At 41.0% G+C, this 21,701-nt stretch overlaps 1 protein-coding gene across 2 annotated transcripts in view; it reads right to left on the bottom strand.

Annotated features, from left to right (window-relative positions):
• The window catches only part of tmco4 (transmembrane and coiled-coil domains 4), a 57,029-nt gene that overhangs the window by 22,828 nt on the left and 12,500 nt on the right, over positions 1-21,701 (bottom strand). For both annotated transcript variants that reach the window (XM_060938348.1, XM_060938347.1), the window contains exons 2-7: positions 8,951-9,101; positions 4,319-4,493; positions 4,202-4,229; positions 3,985-4,114; positions 1,053-1,150; positions 224-367 (exon numbers count right to left, since the gene is read on the bottom strand). In XM_060938348.1, coding sequence (XP_060794331.1) covers positions 224-367; positions 1,053-1,150; positions 3,985-4,114; positions 4,202-4,229; positions 4,319-4,493; positions 8,951-9,101 — 726 coding nt within the window. The remainder of the gene's footprint in view (positions 1-223; positions 368-1,052; positions 1,151-3,984; positions 4,115-4,201; positions 4,230-4,318; positions 4,494-8,950; positions 9,102-21,701) is intronic.

The following is a 21,701-nucleotide window of genomic DNA, read 5'->3' as shown; positions in this document are numbered from 1 at the left end:
ACCACCGTGCCGCCCACAAACTTGTGATTAGATGAACTGGAAGCTCGTAGCTTAGGCTTGCCAGCAAGACAGAACCTTGAACAAAGCTTTTAACCTTCAACTGCTCAAATATACAAGTTTACATTCTCTTCTATTTCATCTGTAAACCATTGTAGCTAAAACTCCTGCCATATAATTAAAAGAAAAGAAATGAAACAGAATAAGGCAATTTACATCAGCTCACCAGTTAATCCAGCTCCTGCAGCACCAAACAGGGAGGCCATAATGGCAATACCAGTGACTGAGCCCAGAACAGCAGCTCCTCCTGCACCCAACACTGCGCCTGCTCCTGCAGCCACTAAAGGTGCAGCCAGGCCCCCTGTTACACCTAACACACAACAAAGCACATAATTATTCCTGTTAAATATCACTCAGATAAAAGGCGCTACAGGAACGGATGGTGCATGCAACATTGCTGACTGGCCATTACTGAGATATGGTCAAGAGTTTGTGGACACTTTCCATCCATCCATCCATGATCTATACTGCTTATCTGTCAGGGTCTAAGGGGAAGCTGGAGCCAATCCCAGCTGACTTCGTATGAGAGGAGGGGCACCCCTAGACAGGTCACCATTTGTGGACACCTTCTGCATTAAATGTCTATTTCTAACTCAAATTTAAGACAAATATTTATGTTTAGAACTGTATTAGATTTGCGTTCTAGAAAATTATAGTTGTTTTGTTAGAGAATAACATTAAATAAATCATGATATGCAATGACTGTGATTCCAGTGCCAAAATAATTGTACAAGTGTACATTATAATTTGATAAAATCTGATAAAAAAATTTTCAGCATTCACAATATATGAAGGCCCTTCACAGAGAAATTTTCTACTATGTACAGTTCTAAAAAATGCTATTTTTCCCCCCAATAGTGAGGGTGCCGCTTTTTAATGGGATGTTCAATAAGCACATGTGTATGATGGTCAGGTGTCTGGTGTCACCATATAGTATACATGCATTATGCAGTGTTGCTTGCATTCAAAGAAATAAGCAAGTTTTTAAAACACACCTAATACTGTACCCCCACCAACGGTGGCAAGACCTATCAGCAAGTAACGCCGCAGTGCACGCCCTCTTTCTTTCTTCCGTCTTCTTGATGACTCTTCTCTGTGCACAAATGAAGAGCAGAGAACTTCAGACAAAATACTAAAACTGAAATGAAACTGCTTGAAAATATAACAAGTGTGATGTAACATAGCTAACAAGAGTGCTCTGAGAGCACAATATCCCCCGCTGGCAACTGTGCCATAACTCTGGTAAAATGCAACTGAATTGAACGAAACTGCAATATGCATATTACTGACATAAAACAAAGAATCCTGCCAAGTTTTGTGAAATTCCTCCAAAAATTGCGAGAGGAGTTAATTTCAGAATGTGAGTACCTTCCTGGGACGGACGGACGGACAGACATCGCCACGACATAATCCCCCTTCGGGCCTTTCGGCCAGCGAAGGATAATAAAAATTGTGAGGGAAGCTGATTTCAGAAAGCAAGCACACCTTGATGAAATTGCCAAAGTACAAGTTTGTTAATAATCGAGGGCATAACTCTGGTAAAATTTGCCCAAATTAACCGAAATTTCAATATGCGTATAACTGTCATATAACAAAGCCTTTTGCCAAGTTTGGTGAAATTCCTCCACAAATTGTGAGAGGAGTCGATTTCAGAAGAACGTACACCCTCATGAAATTGTCAAAGTACAAGTTATTTAATCAAAAGTCAAAACTCTGGTAAAATTTTCACCAACGAAATTAAATTGCAATACGCGTATTACCGTCATATAACAAGGCCTTTTGCCAAGCTTCGAGAAATTTGTCCAAAAATTGTGAGGAGTTGATGTCAGAAGGCAAGCACACCTTCATGAAATTGTGAAAGTACAAGGTTGTTAATCAAGAGCCACAACTCCGATAAAATGTGACCAAATTGAACAAAACAATATGCGTACTACCGACATATAACAAAGCCTATTGCCAAGTTTGGTGAAATTCCTCCACAGATTGTGAGACGAGTTGATTTCAGAAGGAAAACACACTCATGAAATTGTCAAATTATAATTTTGTTAATCAAGGGCTGTAACTCTGATAAAACGTGACCCAATTTAATGAAATTACAATATGCGTATTACCAATATATACCAATGCCTCGTCAAGTTTGGTGAAATTCCTTCAAAAAATTGTGAGAGGAGTTGATTTCAGAAGGTGAGCACCCTTCCCGGGACGGACAGACATCGCCATGACATAATCCCCCTTCGGGCCTTTCAGCCAGCGGGGGACAAAGACTGCATTCATTTAAAATATTATGTATGCTTGCTAGATTGCATGAATGGCGTCATTCATCAAAACACCTACAGATATTTTCTGAAATAGAACAGTGCAGAGACAGCAAGTTTTAAAGTGGTCAGGTTGCTAAAATCATATTAACAGTGAATACCTTTGGAAGTTAGTATACCCTAAAACTGAAGAGTTTAAGAAAAAGTGTACAACAACAACAACAACAACAACAATAATAATAATAATAATAATAATAATAATACAGGGTCATGAGCAAAGCAGATAAACACCAAACCTTGTACTTACTCTCATAATAAATCCAGATCGAAAGCAACATGGCACAAAAATAAAACAAACAGTCATTTACTTGTTATTCATTAAAGTTATACTGCCTTTCAGATTTTTCAAGTGTAGGTCATAAAAAGAATTTTCCCTGACACCCAATTATTTTTGTTCAGTGGACCGAAACCTACTGAATTTAAATCACAGGCTTCCAATTTTATTAGGTTTTTTAAAATAGAACAATTAATGAATTTAGGACTACGTGGCCTTAAATTCTCCGCTATTTTTTCTTGCTTCATCATGACCCAATTCAAGATACTACATCATGCATTACGTGGTGGGCTTTCCCCGTTCGCGCAACGCATTGTGGGATACAAATTTGAAACAGGAGAGAACAATGGAGGATGCGAATGAAACGTGAAAGACCGACTACAGTAATGGAAAGCGAGAAGAAAAGACGTTATGTTGCAAAGGAAAGGAAAAACAGGACCAAACTAATAAATATCGGCGGTCAGCGAGCACCTCGGTGTGATCAGCTGTTCGTTTAGCGACAGAATGATGGAACTGTCAGTGCACGGTCAAAGGTAAACCTGTAGATATCAGTAATGCAACACTGTGGATGCCAGCTGCCGTAAAACCCAAAAGAAGAAGAAAAAAGACAAAGGTAAGCGTGCACATGCGCACACGGATTTCCTCTGTCTGCGCGAAGCGAGCGATTTCATGCACATTATTTGCTAGGGAATCCCCTCATATTAAATAACTTCCCAGCCACAGAATGGCCTGTTATATATATATATATATATATATATATATATATATATATATATATATATATATATGACAGAAATGAACATATAATCACAATGACCAAATTTCAGAGGGAACTAAATTTCACCGATTTCATGAAATCGAAAGGCCGTTTAGTTTTAAGACTGCACATAAACTCTAACTGCTCACTGATCTGAGAGATTCATTAGACAGACATAATTACTGCATGACAATCCACTGAATCATTTTGGCTTTGCTTACAGACAGGCGTGAGTTTTCCACGAGCTCATAAATATTTTCAGATGCGTCTAGTGCATCTTAAAGGGGGAAAAAAAATGTAAGCAATTATCCCCTTATATGATTTTAGACTGGAGCTACAAAACTAATGGAGATAAGAAGTAAGGAAAGTCTGCCACCCAAAATCTGTATGAGGCAAATATCTTTGGTGTTCATTTACATTTGAGGAAAACGCTGTAAGCCTGAACCATTCCCACAAGACAATATCCTTCAAATACATTATGCAAGACAAAAACTCTACTTAGCAATAATGTAAAGCAATAGTGATGTTCAATATTTTAACGAATAGCATATAATATAAATGTAAGTAGGTTTCTCTCTTACTCGCTCTCCTCCCCTCCCTGTCTCAACCGTTCTCCGAGTGTCTCCTCAAAACCTTCGAGCTGCTTAGGACAGACACGGAGTAGGCAGCTGACATGTCGGATCAGGATGCGAGCCCTGGCATCATACTCACCTGGAGCAGGAGAGCAGGAGTGTAATCAAAAGACCGTTTTTCACAACCGGAATCATAAGAGGCAAAAAGATGAAAAGGACCCCTCACCATCTTTGACTGAGAAGGAAACAAGATCCTAAGAGAGAGAATGAAACAGAGCAGAGCAGGTGGTTACAATTCCAACATAAGCACTGCTATGGGCTGATAAACTGTGTATTTACACACCTGTGTAACAGGCAAAGCTCCAGTGCTGAGTAGTGGCTCTGCCTGAAGAATGGACAGGAAGGTGTCACTGCCTTCGCCCCCCAGTCCAGTCAGGAAGGCCTGCATCACTGGCATGACAGACTCATCAAGACCCAGCCATTGCACTAAGCCTTCCAGATATCGCTCCCGAAAAGACCTGCCGGGAAGAAATCATTCGTGTTGTACAAAGGTGTTCTTTAAACATCTAACAAATATTTTCGGACTATAAGTCGCACTTTTTTTCATGGTTCGGCTGGCCATGCGACTTATACTCCGGTGCGACGTATATATGTTTTTTTTTTTCACCGCGAGAGGGTGATGTCATCGGGTGGATTGACAAAGCATGGGCTTCAGTGACAACGGAAACCATCCTGTCGGGGTTTCGAAAGGCTGGAATAACTGGAGCTGATGCCGAGTCTGACGACAGCCACGCAGAAGAAGAGGAAACGGCGCTTCGTCTGCCGCTGGAGTTGGCAGAGTTGTTCAGAAGCGACACCGAGGATGAGGAATTCAATGGTTTGGAGTGAAATTGTCAGCTTGATAAACTTGATTGACCTGTGTTTTATTATTAATGATAGGCCTATAGTTATTTAAATAAGTTAGTTATGTAATGATTTTAGGCCTATAGGCTATTGAATAACTTGATGTTACGGTACATATTCAGCCAGTTTTTCTCTGGGCTATTATAAATGATTTTGTTTTGCATTTTTAAAAATAACTCTCCTTCCAAGACACTGGCGGCTCATTAATAGGGGCGATTTGGGCAACGCACTCCCAAACAGGGAGGGAGTTTTTTTTTTTAATCTACTCCTACTACCACGGCAACAGTAATGTCATTGTCCAATCAGGCTAAGGTCGCGCCTGGTGTAGCCACGCCCTTTTGGGCGATTTCTGTCAGGTTCAGATTTGCCCCAAAATCTCCCATTGACACTAATGGTACGTACGTTTTTTTCGAAAATCATGCTCCCAATGCATTTTCTATTAGGTTTTATGTGCTCGCACAAGCAGCGTGCTTATGTCATACACCTGTTGCGCTGCGCAAGTGTTGCCAGATTGGGCAATTTTAAGTGCATTTTTGCAGGTTTTGAACATAATTTTGGGCTAGAAAACGCAACTTGCGCGGGAAATGTGTGAACATTCTATGAAGATGGCGGCGAGTGTTTGAGTGCAACAATACGATAGCGTCTCTGAAAGAAGTTCCCTTTAGTCGTCGTACCAATGAGGAGAAAACGGCAATCAAACAGCTAGGACCTCCTAGACCGAATTTAAACATCAAGCAAGTGTCTACGAAGGGGGAGAAGACCTACTCAAGAGGTTTTAACCAGGGCTTTGAACCGGAATTTTTTTCCTATTGGTTCGTTCCGAACAGAAACGGAATTTTAACGTTTCCGGTTTTGGGTTCCACCATTAAATAGACGTTCCCGAACCGGTTAGAACAAAAAAATTTCGTTCCCGGAACGGTTAATTACGTTCCCTGTCAGCTGTTTAACAAATGGCTATAAAATTATGTCTCTGTCTCATCCAGCTTAAGCCAAATGTAGGCTAATTCTATTACAACCTTCATTAAATAAGACAAGAAATAATTCAAAACAATTATTATTTCAAATGTTGGTGATTTGGATTCTCAGTATGTCTTCCCATCTACACAAACAGAAAAAGTGCCAAAAATGAAAGAGAATTCGTTTAGTGTGTTACCAAAGGCTAGTCAGGTCCTATAGAGGGCTACCGCATGACGTCACCGCGCCGCGAGATTTTGTTAGGCGCCATATTGGAAGACCAAGTACACATCTATGCAAGTACATACATTCATAAAACAAACTACACCTGAAATGTAGCCAGGGCCGGTTCTGCCCTAATCTGGACCCGGGTGCAACATCGCGCAACACCCCCCCAAAAAAAACCCAGTCTAAATCAGGACAACCATCACATAACTATAAACATTTTATATCAACTATTTTAACTAAATGGGCTATAATAAATAAGCCTGCAGGCAGCCACGGCGGGCTGCCTCAGAAAACTAACCATTCAATGACGCAACTGAAAGCCTGCAGCCACGGCGGGCTGCCTTAAAAAGTAACCATTTGTCCTACCTTAAAACTCGTTTTGCATTTTCTGCCTCCTTTTTTGTATTTTCGACCCTCCGTTTATTTTCTTTCCTTTTCTGAAAACCCGATTTGTGTCCAGACATTTTGTTCTGCTACCAACGAACTAACTCGTCAGGTCTCGTCTCTCGAGCCCGCGATGATTCCCGTGGGAAGGGCAACAACTGATACATTTTTACAAACAGCCAATAGGGAGGTTGCATCGTTCAGGCTCTTCTTTGCTCAGACACTCAGTAATGCAATTACTCACTAGTAGTCCACCTTCCCGCTCTCTCCATTCAATCAGCGAACGTCACACAGGAAGTGAACCCCAGCGGGTCATAGAAACTTGCGCAGGAGAAGAATGACTATTTGTAGGCTACAGAAACTTTGAGGAACGAAATAAAAACCGGTATTAACCGGTTACCATTATTTTTAATAAGCGTTTCTGTTCCGGAACATAAAAAATAATAAAGTTTCTGGTTTCGTTTCTGTTCCATGTGAAATAGAAAAAGTTCCCGGTTTTCGTTTTCGTTCCTTGAACCGGTTCAAAGCCCTGGTTTTAACAAGAACTGGTACCACCGGAAAACTTGGCTAACTGGCTGTGATGTAGTCAATGCTCTTTTTTGCTATCCTTGCGTTCTCTTCCACCCTGGAAGTAGCACCGCAGATGGTACAGTGATATCTGATATTTGAATTTACTAGGCAAAAGTTGTTTGTGTGTGTGTGTGTGTGTGTGTGTGTGTGTGTGTGTGTGTGTGTGTGTGTGTGTGTTTTACCAATGGCAGTTTAACATTGCCATGTTTTTGTTTTACCAATGGCAGTTTAACATTGCCATGCTTGGAATATTTCAGTAGCCTCAAGTTCTCTCTGACTTGGTGTAAATTAAGCATATTTTCAGTTTTTATATATTGTACAGTATATGTGTTCATTGGAGCCAGCAGCACCTTACCTTTTTTCCAACTTGTTAAGCCAAGTTGCACTGACTACAAAACCTTGTGTAACCTTGTGTGTATATAGCTAAATAACTAAAGCCTTTTGTGTTCATTGACATGCTTGTAATACTTTAAATTTCCTTTTAAGGCATGGCTTTCTGGAGGAATTCTTGGGAAAAAAAAAACTGCAGAATTTATTTAGAATTATTTGTTGTTAAAATGGTGCAATTCCATATTAAAAAAAACACATAATTAAGCTGCACGTTTGTTTGATGGTTATGCTTTTCTTCATCTTTTTCAAAACTTAAACACTTGTTTTGGATTTATATCCTGCCACTTTAATTGCATTCTTTAGAACTGAAGAAATTAGAATCTGTTTATAATTAAGAATTTGTGTCTACTTATTATAGAATACTGGAATAATATGAGAAAATAAATGAGCAATGTATTATTAATTGATTGTGATGCCAAATGTTTTGCTTTGAAGGCTTCACAATGAATCTTCCTTAGTTTTAGCCTGGCAAGCCAGACTAAATGTGAATATTTGCCACTCGTAGGCAAAAATATTTTTGGCCGCTAGGCGGGTGGGTCTAGTTTACTAGGCTACCTTAGTTTGCCACCTTTAACTTGTTTAGTGTTGCCACCTAGTGGAGAGAAGAGAGAGTCTATATTGATATCTGAATTTACCAGGCAAAAACAAGTTCGGCCAATTGATTTGCTACCTACTGTAGGTCAATTTACTTCAGTCCTGTGGACATTTACGGTCTGTGTAGACATAACGGGGGAAAATTGCCCCCCCCGAAAAAAAATTCAGGAGCCGCCACTGTTCCAAGATGAACTTTATTCTTCGTCTCTGATGTTATGGTGTTAATGGTCTGAATAACGTTTAATGTTTTTATCTGATATGACGTTAACTGGCAGGCGCACTTTCTGCCTGCTTTTTTTCTCTGAGCGGTTGTTGTTTTTTTCACTAGACGGTTGTTTTTACTGCCGTACCTGTCTTTGGAGATGATATACCTATAGCCTACTTGGCCTCTGATTTGATGAAATAAAATTCGACAAAAATGAAGAATGACACTCCTCGATGATGACTACAGCTTTAATAACAAAGATGAAAGAGCCACGGGGCGATAATAAGCCCTACCAGTAAAAATATTCTAAAAGCAAACTGATTAATGCATCAGTAACAGGCTACTAATATTAGTTATTATAATAATAATATAGGCTATTAGTAATAACGATAGTGATAGTATTAAAGATAGTAGTAGATATTTAAAATAATCAGACTAGGCTACTTACAGGGCAAAGGGCGCGTTATCACTGCTCAGCTGTTCGTTTATTAAATAAACAATGCAGTCGCGCAGTAACCACGTGCCGCTTATCAGATAGAATCACAGATTCTATGGATAGAATAACCCTTCAAAAAAGTGCGACTTGTAGTCCAGTGCGACGTATATATATATATATATATGGTTTTTTCGTCTTCATAATGCACTTTTTGGCTGATGCGACTTAAACTCCGGAGCAACGTATAGTCCAGAAAATACGGTAATTTACAATTTCAAAATATCAGATTTAACCCATGTTTGCTCTGCTACCTTTGTTCTGATCCTGGGAAAAGGTGGCCGAGAGACACGCCACACAAAGCGGCATAGGCAAATCGGCCTGGTTCACTGAGCTGCCTTCCGATCGCCACTTCTGCTGCTGACTGAAGTTTGCCATTTAGTTTGGATTCTTCTCCTCCTGGGTCTGTTAAGAGGAAAAAAAAGACGTAGCATACATGTAAAAAAAAAAAAAAAAAACTGAATGTAACATGTGATTCTAGGAATCGTAAACATAATTTTTACTTGTACTTAGGAAAATGTATTTTTCAGTAATCGCACCCTTTTAGTTGATTAAAAGTTTTTATTCATAAGAAAGTCATTTTGTGGTTTTCAGGACAGATTCGTTGCGAACCAGAATCACCAGCCATAACAGCAGCTTCTTTCCCCTGTGCCATCAATGTCATAAATATCTGACCAGAACCATCCTTGCCGTTATACTACTGTACCACTTGTACCTCCTGTATAATCCTGTTTGCGCTACCTCACTGCACTCTGTTCTCTGACTGTCGTGTATATTTTTAGTATAAGCAATTGTGTATCGTCTGTAAATATCCTGCATATTGTTTGTATATGGTGTACTGTTGATAGCATATGCATTTATAATGTATACTGTATATTACAGATATTGTATATTATTGATATAGATTTAATATATGTATATAATATACATAGACATTGTGTATAATATAGGTATTGTATATTAGATATATTGTATATAATAGTCATAATATTGTAGATTGCATATTATTACATTGTGTAATGTCTATATTGCACATTACATATAGTATATACATTTTTCTTATATTACATATATAAAACTTACACGTACATATTTTCACACTTTTTTTTTCCCTTCTGTATCGCTAGAGAAACACCAACCTCAGGAACCAAATTCCTTGTGTGCATCAACAAACTTGGCCAATAAACAGGATTCTGATTCTAATTCTGATATTTTTGCCTTAAAGGAACAGTCCACCGTACTTCCATAATGAAATATGCTCTTATCTGAATTGAGACGAGCTGCTCCGTACCTCTCCGAGCTTTGCGCAACCTCCCAGTCAGTCAGACGCGCTGTCACTCCTGTTAGCAATGTAGCTAGGCTCAGTATGGCCAATGGTATTTTTTGGGGCTGTAGTTAGATGCGACCAAACTCTTCCGCGTTTTTCCTGTTTGCATAGGTTTATATGACCAGTGATATGAAACAAGTTCAGTTACACAAATTGAAACGTAGCGATTTTCTATGCTATGGAAAGTCCGCACTATAACGACAGGCTTACTAACACCTTCTGCGTGCTTCGGCAGCGCATTGATACGGAGCTCAGATATCAATGCGCTGCCGAAGCGCGCAGAAGGTGTTAGTACGCCTGTCATTATAGTGCGGACTTTCCATAGCATAGAAAATCGCTACGTTTCAATTTGTGTAACTGAACTTGTTTCATGTCACTGGTCATATAAACCTATGTAAACAGGAAAAACACGGAAGAGTTTGGTCGCATCTAACTACAGCCCCAAAAAATACCATTGGCCATACTGAGCCTAGCTACATTGCTAACAGGAGTGACAGCGCGTCTGACTGCGTCTGACTGACTGGGAGGTCGCGCAAAGCTCGGAGAGGTACGGAGCAGCTCGTCTCAATTCAGATAAGAGCATATTTAATTATGGAAGTACGGTGGACTGTTCCTTTAACGTTAAGAGAACTTGAAGAAAGGGCTCTTTATAGCTGCAATAATAAAAGTGATAACAGGAACCAACTTGTTTTGTCGATGTTCCATAACAATAAATGGAATAATAAATGAAATAATAATACATCTCAATATTTTACAAGCAATTTGCTGTGATACAAGAGGAGCAAAACATGCCGTTACAGGAAAATTATCAGCTTTACACTGGACATCAAACGACCCTTTTGATTAGTTTCCTAGAACAGCATGCCCTATTGTCTTTTCTTCTTTACATTTTTAATAGAATAAACTATTTACAAAATGTACATTATTCATAAACTGAGCTTTGGTTTTTGATAAACTATCAATTCACCACTCTCTCAATTTCTATACAAAACTTAAAATATTTTTAATAAACGTCCTTTACATTCTTTGCATTTCTTGCTTATGTCTTAACATTTTATTCACAACTTCCTCACTACCTACTCTGCTCAGCTCCTGGTCCGTGCACTGATCCTCTCCTGCATGGACTAATGCGACTTTCTCTTTGCTGGCCTTCCAGCATCTGCCATCAGACCCCTGCAGCTCATCCAGACCCCTGCAGCCCACCTGGTCTACAACCTCCCTCGTTACCCCTCTGCTTACTGCCCTTTACTAGTTGCCTGTCGCAGCTCGCATCAAATTTAAGACACTGGTGCTAGCTTACCAGGCAGTCAAAGGGTTCGGTCCAGCACACCTGATCCACCCCTACACTTCACTGCGACTGGTTGCCTGGCCCCATCTCCTCTCTGCTCCTGTCCAGGCTCCCCGTTGATGGAATGACCTTCCCATCGAGGTCAGAACTGCCGACTCCCTGACCGCCTTCAAGCGCAGACTGAAGACCCGCCTCTTCAGGCTGCACCTCTCCCCTGCTTCCCTGCCCACTGCGTAACTGCATAGCGGTCCTGACTAACCCAGGCTGTGTACTGTCCTAGCTTGGTCATAATAATTAGCCATTGGGGTTTTATTTTTCTTTATTTAGTTGTACTTTGTCAGCTCATTTGTACGGTTGGCTTGCTTTTCTTGGCTGTTTGCTGATTGTTACTTCAACAGAATATTACACTAATGGTATTCTGTCACTTGTACATTTGCCACTAGGACTTCCTTGTCTAAAAGTTCAGCACTTCTTGTACCTGACGTTTGCACTTGTTGTACATCGCTCTGGATAACAGCGTCTGCTAAATGCCTGTAATGTAATGTAATATAATGTAATGTAACAATTTGACAGAGATTTTTTTGTGTTTTGTTTTATTCCAAGTTTAGTCGAAGGTTTAATGATTGTCACAATAAACCTCTTGCTGTGTAAAACCTCACAGGCACAACCTGCATTCAAAACCTACAAGTAGTATCTCAATGTAAATAAAATCATTTCGCAATGTCGTTTATTTTCTGCAGAACACTCTAAGCTTTTATTACATACCGTATTGTATAAAAGTCTTCGGCAGCCTATTTTTTTTTTTTAAGTATAAACTTTGCTGTAGATTTGCATTTTATGACTTTTTGCGGCTACTGACTCATAGATGCCCCTTTTCCACCAAAGCAGTTCCAGGGCTGGTTCGGGGCCAGTGCTTAGTTTGGAACCGGGTTTTCTGTTTCCACTGACAAAGAACTGGCTCTGGGGCCAGAAAAACCAGTTCCAGGCTAGCACCAACTCTCTGCTGGGCCAGAGGAAAGAACCGCTTACGTCAGCAGGGGGGCGGAGTTGTTAAGACCAACAACAATAGACCCCTTCGCAGTAAACGTCATTCATACGTAAGAGGAAATTGCTCGCACAGCCTGGACTCAAAAAAGACTCAGCGACGGTCAGACTGACTTTTGGCGACGGTAGAGACGAGAAGAAATATTTGGAAGAAATGTCTAGTTGTTGTGTTGTCGGGTGTCAGAATCGTAGCAGTGATGGCGTTAAAATGTACAGAATTCCAGCAGGATCTCACCCATTCCAAAAAAATTGCAGATGTCTATGACTACAAGCCATCAAACGTGTAGACTGGGATGAAAGCACCATCAAAAATGCGCGGGTTTGCAGCGCCCACTTCATCACAGGTAAGATCAGGCTATTTATTAAATCTTTCTTTTTTATTCTTTCTAGTCTTCGTTTATTGATGTAGCAAAATACTTTGGTAACGTTTGTCTGATTAGCTGGGTCATAGTTACGCAATGTAATGAATATTGTTAGCATGTTAACTTAGCTTTGCATGCAATTTTGTTTGTAGGAGATTACTTACCCTGCCATACATGTGCAATTGGCTGTCAAAACGTAGCCTTCCAGCTTGTTGCATACCACCCAGGCTTCATACATAGCAACCTTCTGACCATGACGCTGACTTGGTAAGATTTTTGACTTCAGAGCACAGAAGTTTTCATCAATTTCAGTGTAAAACATGTTCTGTACATGCCCGCACATAACAATCATATGCGTCTAAAGACTTGTAGGCACGAAGTTTTTCGTGGGTGTACACTGAAGTCTTGTCAATAAGGTACGAGTATATATCTGGCCATTGTATACCAGGGAACTTACTAACATCGTCCGTCCACTCTTTTTTATTAAATGCGGATCCGGTAGGCGATGTCCACTTGTTAGAGTTAACTTATTTATGTAGCATTCTCGATCTTGTATCGACAATTGTTTTGCATAATCTGACAGCTCATAATGCTGGTCTATGGGCAGCGCCATTGTTTCTGAGTCCAGGCTGCGCGTGCATCCTAGCAACGGTCGGTTTGTTTACAAACATGCGAAGGGGTCTATAACAAGACCGCGAAAGATGGCCATTTTTAAGCGACAAGAAGCAGCAGTTGTACAAACGCGAAGTCATCCATTATTATTATTGTTGTTGTTGCTGCTGCTGCTTCTTCCGTGTTGTTTTTGCTTCGATATTCGCGCCAAGGTTTATGCAAACGTAGCGACATAACTGACATATACAACAACGTAACTGACGTATACAGCGACGTAACTGACGTGGCTTCCCTTAGCACCGCGAGCTATGGAAAAGCAAACTGGTTCTCAGCTGGCTCGCAAGTTGAACGAGTTGTGAACCAGCACCAGCACTGGCCCCGAACCAGCCCTGGAACTGATTTGGTGGAAAAGGGGTAATAGAGACGGTAGCCACTGTGTCATCGTGCTGTAAGAATGCAAGAGTGTAACAATCATGCACTGCGCATGCGGATTACAATCACCAGAACGGTGAATCGTGATCTCGCGATACGAACAGCTGATCTCGCGTTATCATCATGTTGTAAGAATGAGTGTAACAATAGCGTAATGCGTAAACGCATAAGTATTACAATCACCAGAACGGCAGATTGTGAAATCGCGATATGAACAGTTGATCTCACGTTATCATTGTGTTGTAAGAACTAGTGTAACAATAGCGCACTGTGCATAAGTATTACAATCACCAGAACGGCAGATCGTGATCTCTCGATACGAATACCTGATCTTGCGTTATCAAAAGGTACACAAGAACGAGTAGAAGAATGCAAGATTGAGTGTAACAATAACAAAATTTCGTAACCAATTTGCACTTATCCTGATCAAGTTTGATTACCCGTTCTATTTCTTGATAAACCTCGGAACTAATCAGAATTAGAAACGAAATAAGAAAAACCTCGTTTTAACTTTGTCATATTGGAAGACAATCGGCAGATAAAAAGACAAACAAAAAATTCACCTCGCGGTTCGCCAAGGCTACTGACTCGATATCAAAGTAAGTGGTATTTATTTTAAGAAAATTTACCTTTTGATTATCACAGCTTTTGTTTGGGTCTTCTGAAAGGTCAAATAAAAGGCTTTGTAAGGTTTTTTTTTTTTTTTTAGCTTTTTGGCAGATAAAGGCTGAGAATTCCAGCCATTCAACGAGAGTTATAACGAGTACTTATTCTGTTATATTCTTTTTTTTTTTAAAGATTTTTTTTGAGCTTTTTTTCACCTTTATTGGATAGGACAGTGTAGAGACAGGACAGGAAATGAGTGGGAGAGAGAGACGGGGAGGGATCGGGAAATGACCTCGGGTCGGAACCGAACCCGGGTCCCCGGACCCACGGCACGGCGCCCCAGCCACCCGAGCCACGACGCCCCCCTGTTATATTCTTTGACAAATGTGAAAACAGAGTAAAAGTTAAAAGTATAATTGGTCAAATTTTTGCTATCCGCTTTAATTTTTTTAATTTTATTTTAGAGTCTTTACTTTTTTTTTTATTAGTCTTTTTGGCAGACAGCAAAACATACAAATCATTGACATCAAGAAAATTAGTATCCCTTGTCAATCTAGACAGACATATCCTCTATATAATTCAAAAAGAAACCCCAAACCTGATTGAAAATATCTTCTCTCCCTCTAACACTGAAAGTTATCCTCTCATATAAAGCCATTTTGGTCATCGACTCAGTCCATTCCCTAAAACAACAGAAATTAGATGATTTCCAATGCCCCAGTATTAACCTGTTACGGTTGCCAGTCGTACCCAAAGCCTGTCTTCCAGTTAGACTAATGTTCTCTGGTAGCAGACCCAAAATACATAAAGCTGGAGATTTAGAGAGATTAACCTGAAATAGATCATTCAAGAGAGTGACAATCCCATCCCATAGTTGATCATTTTTTTTACAGAAAAATTGCATATGAACTAAAGTCCCAGCTTCTTTCTGACATTTCCAACAGGTGTCTCTATCTACTAATTTCGGTTTGGCTAATTTACTGGGGGTCCAATAACTTCTATGGAGTAATTTGTATTGAATGAGTTGCGACTGCGTTTCCCTTGAACAGAAATACCAAGAGGCGACAAGCTTCTTCCAGCTATCTTCTGAAATCTGAATTCCTAAATCCTTCTCCCAGCACTGTCTCAACCCCTCAAATTGGGGTGACCGAGCCTCTCTGATAATCCCATAGAATTTTGATGCCCTATTGCTTTTATTGCCAAGTACTAGAAATACCTCCTGAATACTGGATGGGGGGGTAGGGTGGTCCCGAAATGTATGGGAAATTTTTTTTTTTACCAAAACATTCCGACCACCCTACCATTTTTTTACATAGGCTAAAAGAAGGCAACGAGCAAAATTTCAGAAAAATTGGTTAATATTTAGAGGTGCCACACGAGGTTGCAAATCAGGTTAAGCCATTAACATTAGTTGGTGCGTAGACTTGCAGAGAAGATCTCAAACTCCCCCAAAAAGTCACAGTTCTAGACGGAATATGCCACTTCTACAAAAAAGAAGAGGCAGGAAGAGTTTATAGACTGATAGAAGGTTAACTTTCATGCACTAAGGGGTTCTTAAACAATGAGCACTGATTGTAATATGCTGATGAAGTTGTGAATGTTTTTCTTTCTATGGTTTTCAGATGGCTAGCAACAGTAATACAAGTAGTACCGGTGGTGCAAAGCACAAAACCAGAAAGGACAATTATGTTTAGGTTAATTGGTCCCACTTCCAAGGAACTGTCTGGGAGAAAGCTTCCTTCTGCTAGGGAAGTCCTTAGTCTCATCTCATCTCATCTCTAGCCGCTTTATCCTTCTACAGGGTCGCAGGCAAGCCGGAGCCTATCCCAGCTGACTACGGGTGAAAGGCGGGGTACACCCTGGACAAGTCGCCAGGTCATCACAGGGCTGACACATATGGCCCTTTTCCACTACCCTTTTTCAGCTCACTTCAGCTCGCTTCAGCCCGACACGGCTCGCGTTTCGACTACCAAAAACCAGCACGACTCAGCTCGTTTCAGCCCTGCTTAGCCCCTAAAACTCGCACGGTTTTGGAGTGGGGCTGAAGCGAGCCAAGCCGTGCCGAGTGAGGTTGGGGGCGTGAGCAGACACTCCCCTGTGCACTGATTGGTGAGGAGGAGTGTCCTCACATGCCCACACACGCCCCGCGAGCGCGCTGGGATCTGTTAACACCGCAAACCCGGAAGAAGGAGAATTACGAATTACGAGAATTTCTGAAGCCTTATGCGCCTTGCCTCATCTATACGCTCTTGCCAGTGACAACAAGCCACAGCACCAAGACCAGCAACACTAACGACTCCATGTCCTCCATGTTTATTGTTTACTATTCGGGTCGTGAGACTACCGCTTAAAAGCTCACTGAATCAGTGACATACAGAGCATCGTGGACGAGTTCGCGGAGCGCAAGGCTCGTCATATGCCCTTCAAATAATGCGCGCAGTAGGCTGTTGATGTTTTATTATGAGCCATGTACAGTATGTCGCCTAATGTTTTTTTGTTTCTGAGTTACATGTTCGTTTGAAGGACTTAATGTACAAAATAACATAGTTGCACCCCGTAGTGTTGAAATTGGTAAACACAGTGCATTCAGTGAGGTTTGCACCGCCCTCCTTTTATTTCTGACTCTTCCTGTCACCGTTGCAACCTCTGAGCGCTCATTCGTATGCCCTTCAAATAATGTGCGCAGTATAGGCTATTGATGTTTTATTATGAGCCATGTACAGTATCCTAATGTTTTTTGTTTCTGAGTTACATGTTCGTTTGAAGGACTTGATGTACTAAATAACATAGTTGCACCCGGTAGTGTTGTAATTGGTAAACACCGCAGTTGCGGACATTTTGTAGCCTAAAATGATGTTATGATAAGCTTTAATAAAGGGCCCGGTCATTTGCCCCGCCCCCGGCCCGGCTCTGACTTGTTCCGCCACTGTCACTGATGTCACTGTTTGCGCTGCTTAACGACATCACCTGACGTCCACCCACTTTCGCTAACTCCACCCAATGTGTCCACCCACTTCCAGCCAGCGCGGTTCAGCGCGGTTGTAGTCGAAATGCAACTCCAACAGCCCCGCTCAGCTCGACTCAGCTCGACTCGGCACGGCACGGCTCAGCCGCGTTTGTAGTGGAAAAGCGGCATTAGACACAGACAACCATTCACACTCACATTCACACCTACGGTCAATTAAGAGTCACCAGTTAACCTAACCTGCATGTCTTTGGACTGTGGGGGAAACCGGAGCACCCGGAGGAAACCCACGCGGACACGGGGAGAACATGCAAACTCCATACAGAAAGGCCCTCTCCAGCCACGGGGCTCGAACCTGGACCTTCTTGCTGTGAGGCGACAGCGCTAACCACTACACCACCGTGCCGCCCGAAGTCCTTAGTGTGTTCTTTTATCTCCACAAGATACCATAATACCGAAGGGTTTAGAAAATCACAGACAAGTAATAGCTATTGTTACTTTGAACACAGGAAGTTATATTACTGTATTGTTTGTATTAATATGAAACAGTTAATAAGCCACATTATTTTATATTGTGTCTTGAGTGAAAACTTTAATGGCTTTGTGGCACCTCTAAACATTGTTCAATCTTAACCAAATTTCGCACAATAACTTCTTTTAGGCAATGTAAAAAAAAAAAGGTAAGGTGGTCATAACAAAATCCTAAAAACAAAATTTTGGGACCACCCTAATGGGGGGTCTGGGTTATCATTCAAATTAGCTTTGATACAGTGCCTAATGTGTAAAAACTTCCAAAACTCTCTCTGATTCAGATTCAATTCTTGTTTGATTTAACTGAATGATTTCATACCAGTTGGACCAAATAAATCCCCAACGTGATTAATTCCAGAGCTGGACCACATATCCCACAAACGGTTTCTTACCAATTAATAATTTTTTGTTATACCAAATAGAGGCTTTAGATGTAAAATAAGGATTGGTATTAATGAGTTGGTGAGATCTCAACCAAGTCTCCTGTACAAAAGCCAAGACTGGATCTTTAAAAGGGTACCGGTCTTCCCATCTGAGTAAAAAAGGCCTCTAAAGAAGTAGGAGCCACTAGCCCCCTTCCATTTTAACCCATGACGGCCTCTGCTCAGGAGAGTTATTTATCTTAGCTAACTGGCAGAGAGAAAATGCATAATGATACCAGTCCACCTTGGACAAAGCTAAACCACCCTTATCTTTAGCAGCATGTACTTTGGACCGATTACTTTGGACCATTGGCTTTTTGCCTGCCCACACAAAACCCTCCACAACTGTATCATACAGCTTTAACAAGCTGTGCGGAAATGTTAAAGGTAGCATATACAAAATATACTGGATCTTTGGGGAGATAATCATCTTAACCAAATTAATTCTGCCTAATAAAGATAGATTCATTTTAGCCCAGTTCTGCAAGAGAGGACGGATATTTTGAATCACTGGTCCGGAGAAATATTCACTTGCATTATTTTATCTAATCCAGGTGTCAGTTTAATCCCTAAATATGTCAACCCCCCTGGCATCCACTTAAATTGCCATGGATTCCTAATGGCTGGGGGACAAATTTTAGAGAGAGGCAGGGCCTCCGACTTAGACCAGTTAATTGTGTAACCAGAAATTTTGGAAAAAGAATCAATAATTGAGGAGATGACCGGTACTGCCATGTCTGGGTTACTGGAAATCAAAAGAATGTCATCAGCATACAAAAAAAGTTTGTGTTCTTCTTGACCCATCTGTACCCCTTTAATGCGGTCACATTCACGCAGTGCAATTGCAAGAGGTTCCAGAAATAATGCAAAAATGAGAGGTGATAAAGGTGAACCCTGCCTAGTGCCACGACTGAGATTGAAGGATGGCGACATTATACCATTGGTAAGAACTGTAGCCATCAGATCTGTGTACACTAAGGGTGTATTCAGACCAGGATAGTTCGATAGTTCACTTGCTTTGGTCCGAACCAAATGTTTTTTTTATTTTTTCATTTTGGTGCAGTTCGCTTTCACACTGTACATTTTAGTAAGCGGACCAAAATCTGTCAACAAAGCCACACGCCCTGAGGTCGTTCAGCTATTGGTCAGAGATGACACGCGCACAAAGCGTTAAGTTCAAAAGTAGTCATGGAGGCTTTCCGTGCTGTTATTCTTTTTAATGCCATCAAAGCTATATGTTTTTTCCAGTTTTTACTGTTTTCACAATTGTGCGATTACTGTGCTGTTGTACAAGTCATTTATCAATGATGACGACAAAGGGCAAGGCGGTTACGGAGGATAGCGCTGATGAGCGCACATCATGTTGTGACAGTTCTGGCTCTTCACGCAATAGATGAATTTCTTTTTTGCGTCGCTAGTACCGCCACTTTTTGAAAGAATGTCCCTGATTTTAATGTAGGTCTGACGGAGTTTCTTCACTTTTAGCCGACATTGTTCTGGGGAGCGCGTGAACCCCTTCTCCTTCATTTTCTCACTGAATACAGCAAACACGTCGGCATTTTTGTGTGTTCTCTCCAAAAGCTCAGATATGTGGCCATCTGCCCAGATATCCACAAGGGTACGCGTTGCTTCCTCGGCCCACATTTGCCCCTACCCATTTTTTGTACTCTGTAGTCTAGCCTACCACTGGTCTGAATGACTGAACGACTGTTGTAAGGTTCCCTTGACAACCGAAACAGTGTTTGCACTTTGCGGTGGAGTGTCAAGACTCTGTTTCCCATAATGCTCGACAAACGACGGAAGCTCCCGAGGTACAAAAAAGCAAAACTGTCAGATTAGGTCCGGTCTGCTTTCGCACCTCCAAAAGATCCACACCAGGGTTCCTTTGGTCCGGACCGAGTCCGACCTTGCAGCTCGGTCTTGGTCCGCTTGTTTGGTCCGGACCAGAGTTCGGTGGTTTGTATTCAGACCAACCCAAAAGGTCCGGACCAAGGGAAATTTGGTTCGTTTGGTCATTTGGTCCGGACCAAACAACGTAGGTGTGAATACGCCATAACTGTATCCACTGCATAAAGGACCGACCGAAACCAAATCTCTTCAATGTATGAAACAGGAAGGCATACTCCACTTTGTCAAAAGCCTTCTCCGCGTCTAAGGAGAAAGCAACAAGTGGATCCAAGTTATTTCTGCTCTTCCAAAACATATGCAATATCCTGCGTAGATTGTCAGCTGAGCATCTATTTTTAACAAATCCAACCTGATCCCTATGTACCAAGCAGGGAAGCACCTTCTCAAGTCTAGCAGCAAGAATCTTAGAAATAATTTTTTCGTCTACATTAATTAAGGAAATTGGACGATAGTTTCCACAATACTGTGGGTCTTTCCCTTTTTTATGTAGTAGTGTAATCACTGCTGATCTCATACTAGGTGGCAATCTACCCTTCTGTAATGCATCTTGATAGACTGCTAATAATCTTGGAGCCAGGTCCTCCATAAAAGCCTTATGGAAACCCATCATTGCCTGGGGATTTACCCAGCCTAAGGCTACCAACTGCCTTAGGTTACCAATTGTGATCTCCCCTTCAAGTAAATTTCTTTGCTCATCAGTTAGACTTGGAGTTTTGATGGATGAAAAGAAATCTGACAGCCTCTGTTCCTCAACCGACCCATTAGAAATATATAGCTCTTGATAGAAATGAGTAAAAACATCATTAATTTCCTTCTTATTGGTAGTCAGCTTATTGTTACAATCAAATATAGAGAAAATTACATTATTGGATCGTATCTGTTTAACCCTATGTGCCAGCATTTTGCCTGTTCTCTCACCTTGTTCAAAGTATTTCTGATTCAGACAGAACATTGCATAGTCAACTTTTTTCTGCAAAATGCTGTTCAGCTCAAACTTAAGCTTAATTAATTTATTCCATAATTCCCTCTCAGGATGCTGAATGTGTTGTTTTTTCAAGTATCTTAATGTCCTGTTCTGTTCCCGCTGAGCTTTTTTAATCGAAGAGCTATACCAGGGGTTTTCAAAGTGTGGGAGAGTCAGCCCCCCGTCGGAGAGCAAATAAACAACAGCGCCCCCCCTTACAATTTTTGTTGTTGCTATACTTAATGTTCCATTCGTATTTTTTTTAAAAAATGGTTGTTGTACACATTTTTTTCTTTTTCAAATTTTAAACATCTGTGCTTTTTAAAACATCTTGTTTTACACATTTTAAACATCCCATAGCATCGTTAGCTAGCATCTCTTGGCAGACAACACACTGTGGCAGTGGAGCATCTTCAGATCCAGTCCATGAAAATCCAAACTTTAAATAATCGTGGTCATACCTCCTTCTTTTTCCAGTCCCCCAGGATTTCGCGGGCCTTTTCTGTGATTGTTGCGGGCTAAAATGTCTGATGTTGCGGGGGTT

This window comes from Neoarius graeffei, chromosome 13 (assembly GCF_027579695.1).
Source record: "Neoarius graeffei isolate fNeoGra1 chromosome 13, fNeoGra1.pri, whole genome shotgun sequence".
Lineage (NCBI taxonomy): Eukaryota > Metazoa > Chordata > Actinopteri > Siluriformes > Ariidae > Neoarius > Neoarius graeffei.
The sequence above is the reverse complement of the archived record's forward strand: the minus strand, read 5'-3'. Positions and strand labels throughout refer to the sequence as shown.